The following is a 1,926-nucleotide window of genomic DNA, read 5'->3' as shown; positions in this document are numbered from 1 at the left end:
GGTCAGAACAGATGAAGGAGTGCGTGAGCACACGAACGACTAAACGCATTCGGACGAAAACACCTCGGTGGGTCCCCACTGTGTGCCAAGCACTGGGGGCGCAGCAAGAAACGCAGCAGGCGAGGTCCCTGCTCTCACAAGCCTACTATTTTAGAAGGTGAAAGACCATAAATAAATAAGTAGATAAACATAAAATGCAGCAATTAGAAACTTATGCTGAAAATAAAACAGTGATGAGCTCTCGGGTGACAGGAAAGGCCCAGATGAGAAAGTAATACTGAAGTTGAAACCTGACATTTAAGTCGAGACCTGAAATGCTGAAGAGGAAGTGAGTTCCAAAGAAAGGGGGGCTGGAGAGAACTGGGTGGGGAGCTGTAGGACCTCGGTGGAGTGCGGGGGTGGGGAGGTTGGGGAAGACGGGTCCTGCAGAGCCTGGTGGATCAACCGGAGAGGTGATGAGTGGGAGTTGACGAAAAGGTCAGGTGACCTTTCAGAAACTGCATTGATTCTGGCAGCTTTGACTAAACGAATTGGAAAGGCCTCCCAGTTTATCATGTCTGCCTTACTGGGGGGTTCCCCACCTCTGTTTTGGTAGCTCTTCCAAAATAAGGGGTGCCTAAAATGGAGCTCATTATTCCCCTCAAAATAGCTCTTCCTGGATAAATTAGTTAAGCCTCAGTTTCCACATTTATAAAAAGAGAATCATGCATCCCCTAGAGGATTGTTTATGAAGATTAAGAGAATGCATGTAAAAACCCCTTGTCCTGGGCCAGATACACAGTGAGCACTGAGAAAACTTGAGTGTCTGTCCCTTAGCTACCCTTTCTAGCTTTCTCAAGTGACAAGGGCTATATAGTAGATGCTCCAGGCACCAGTGCCACTCCCCCTGGGCCCACTTCTGACTTCACTGGCTGCCTGAGGTGTGCTCTAGAATGAGTCCCCCAGAGGGTCCCAGGAGGAACGGAGCTCCAGCTGCCCACAGTGGACAGCAGCTCGGTGACACGGCCTTCCTTCGCTGCCTGTCTCTCGTTCCTTGTGGCATCCTCCCTCCTTCCTCACTCTGGCATTCTGTGCCCACTTCCCAAATAAACTACCCACATCCTTCTCATCCTTCTACCAGGCTTTGCTTTGGACAAGAGTCTAAACCAAGACAGACGCCAACGGCCCAGGCTGCGTTTGCCGCCTTCCTCCTCCTCTCCAGTTCCCATGTACAGTCAGCCACCTCATTCGCGCCTCTTCCCTACTGGGTCTCCAAATGTCAGTTCCTTTTGTTACGTTCATATCTAGACGAGACCACTCTGCTTTTACCTCCCAGGATGTATTCTCTTCTATGATCTTCCTCAAACTCTCAGGGCCTTCCAATTTCATCTCCCTAAGGCAAAAGCTGTGTGTCTCGCTCTGGTCCTTCAGGGTCTGAGCTCTTCATCGTTTTCTAGACTTTCTTTCCTGCTACATTTGTTCTCCGTGAAATCTCCCCGAGCATGACCTGTATTTCCTATAAAATTCCGAATTCCAGCTCCTTTAAACTTTCCTTCTCGACTACCCACCTCTTTCTCAGTATTGCTCCGGGGACAGAGACTTCACGAACGAGAGCCCATCCCCAGCTGGAGCCTGGAGCGTGTGGGGGCGCCACGTTGGCCCTTGGTTCCTGCTAACTACCTCTGAGAGCACAAGAGAAGTCTTTCACTAATCTGGGCCTCTCTAGTTTTACAGGAAAAACAAACAGAAAACCCAGGAGGTGAGCAATATGTTCCCGAGACACTGACTCCAACTCTGTGCATCAGTGCGCGCGCGCACACACGCATCTCTGTCAAATTCTTGACTCACCAATTCAAAGAAACGAGAGAAAAGTGTTTTCAGACCCATAGGAAATAGCGCCAGACCGGCGAAACGAAACGAAACGAAACAAAAACCTGGCCGTAAGAG

General features: G+C 49.7%; 1 protein-coding gene across 5 annotated transcripts in view; it reads right to left on the bottom strand.

Annotated features, from left to right (window-relative positions):
- Positions 1–1,920, bottom strand: part of LOC105304110 (TRPM8 channel-associated factor 2-like) — a 20,357-nt gene extending 18,437 nt beyond the window's left edge. For 2 of the 5 annotated variants that reach the window (XM_011378063.2, XM_023522067.1), the window contains exon 1: positions 1,914–1,920. Coding sequence is in view for 2 of the 5 variants with exons in the window: in XM_023522066.1 (XP_023377834.1) it covers positions 1,309–1,368 (60 nt within the window). In the remaining 3 variants the exon portion in view is untranslated. Of the gene's footprint in view, positions 1–1,308; positions 1,506–1,547; positions 1,750–1,827 lie in introns of those variants that run through there. The other 3 variants (XM_011378059.2, XM_011378062.2, XM_023522066.1) reach the window with 3 other exon arrangements.
- Positions 1,921–1,926: the final 6 nt, after the last annotated feature.

Source organism: Pteropus vampyrus, unplaced genomic scaffold, assembly GCF_000151845.1.
Source record: "Pteropus vampyrus isolate Shadow unplaced genomic scaffold, Pvam_2.0 Scaffold329, whole genome shotgun sequence".
Taxonomy (NCBI): domain Eukaryota; kingdom Metazoa; phylum Chordata; class Mammalia; order Chiroptera; family Pteropodidae; genus Pteropus; species Pteropus vampyrus.
The sequence above is the reverse complement of the archived record's forward strand: the minus strand, read 5'-3'. Positions and strand labels throughout refer to the sequence as shown.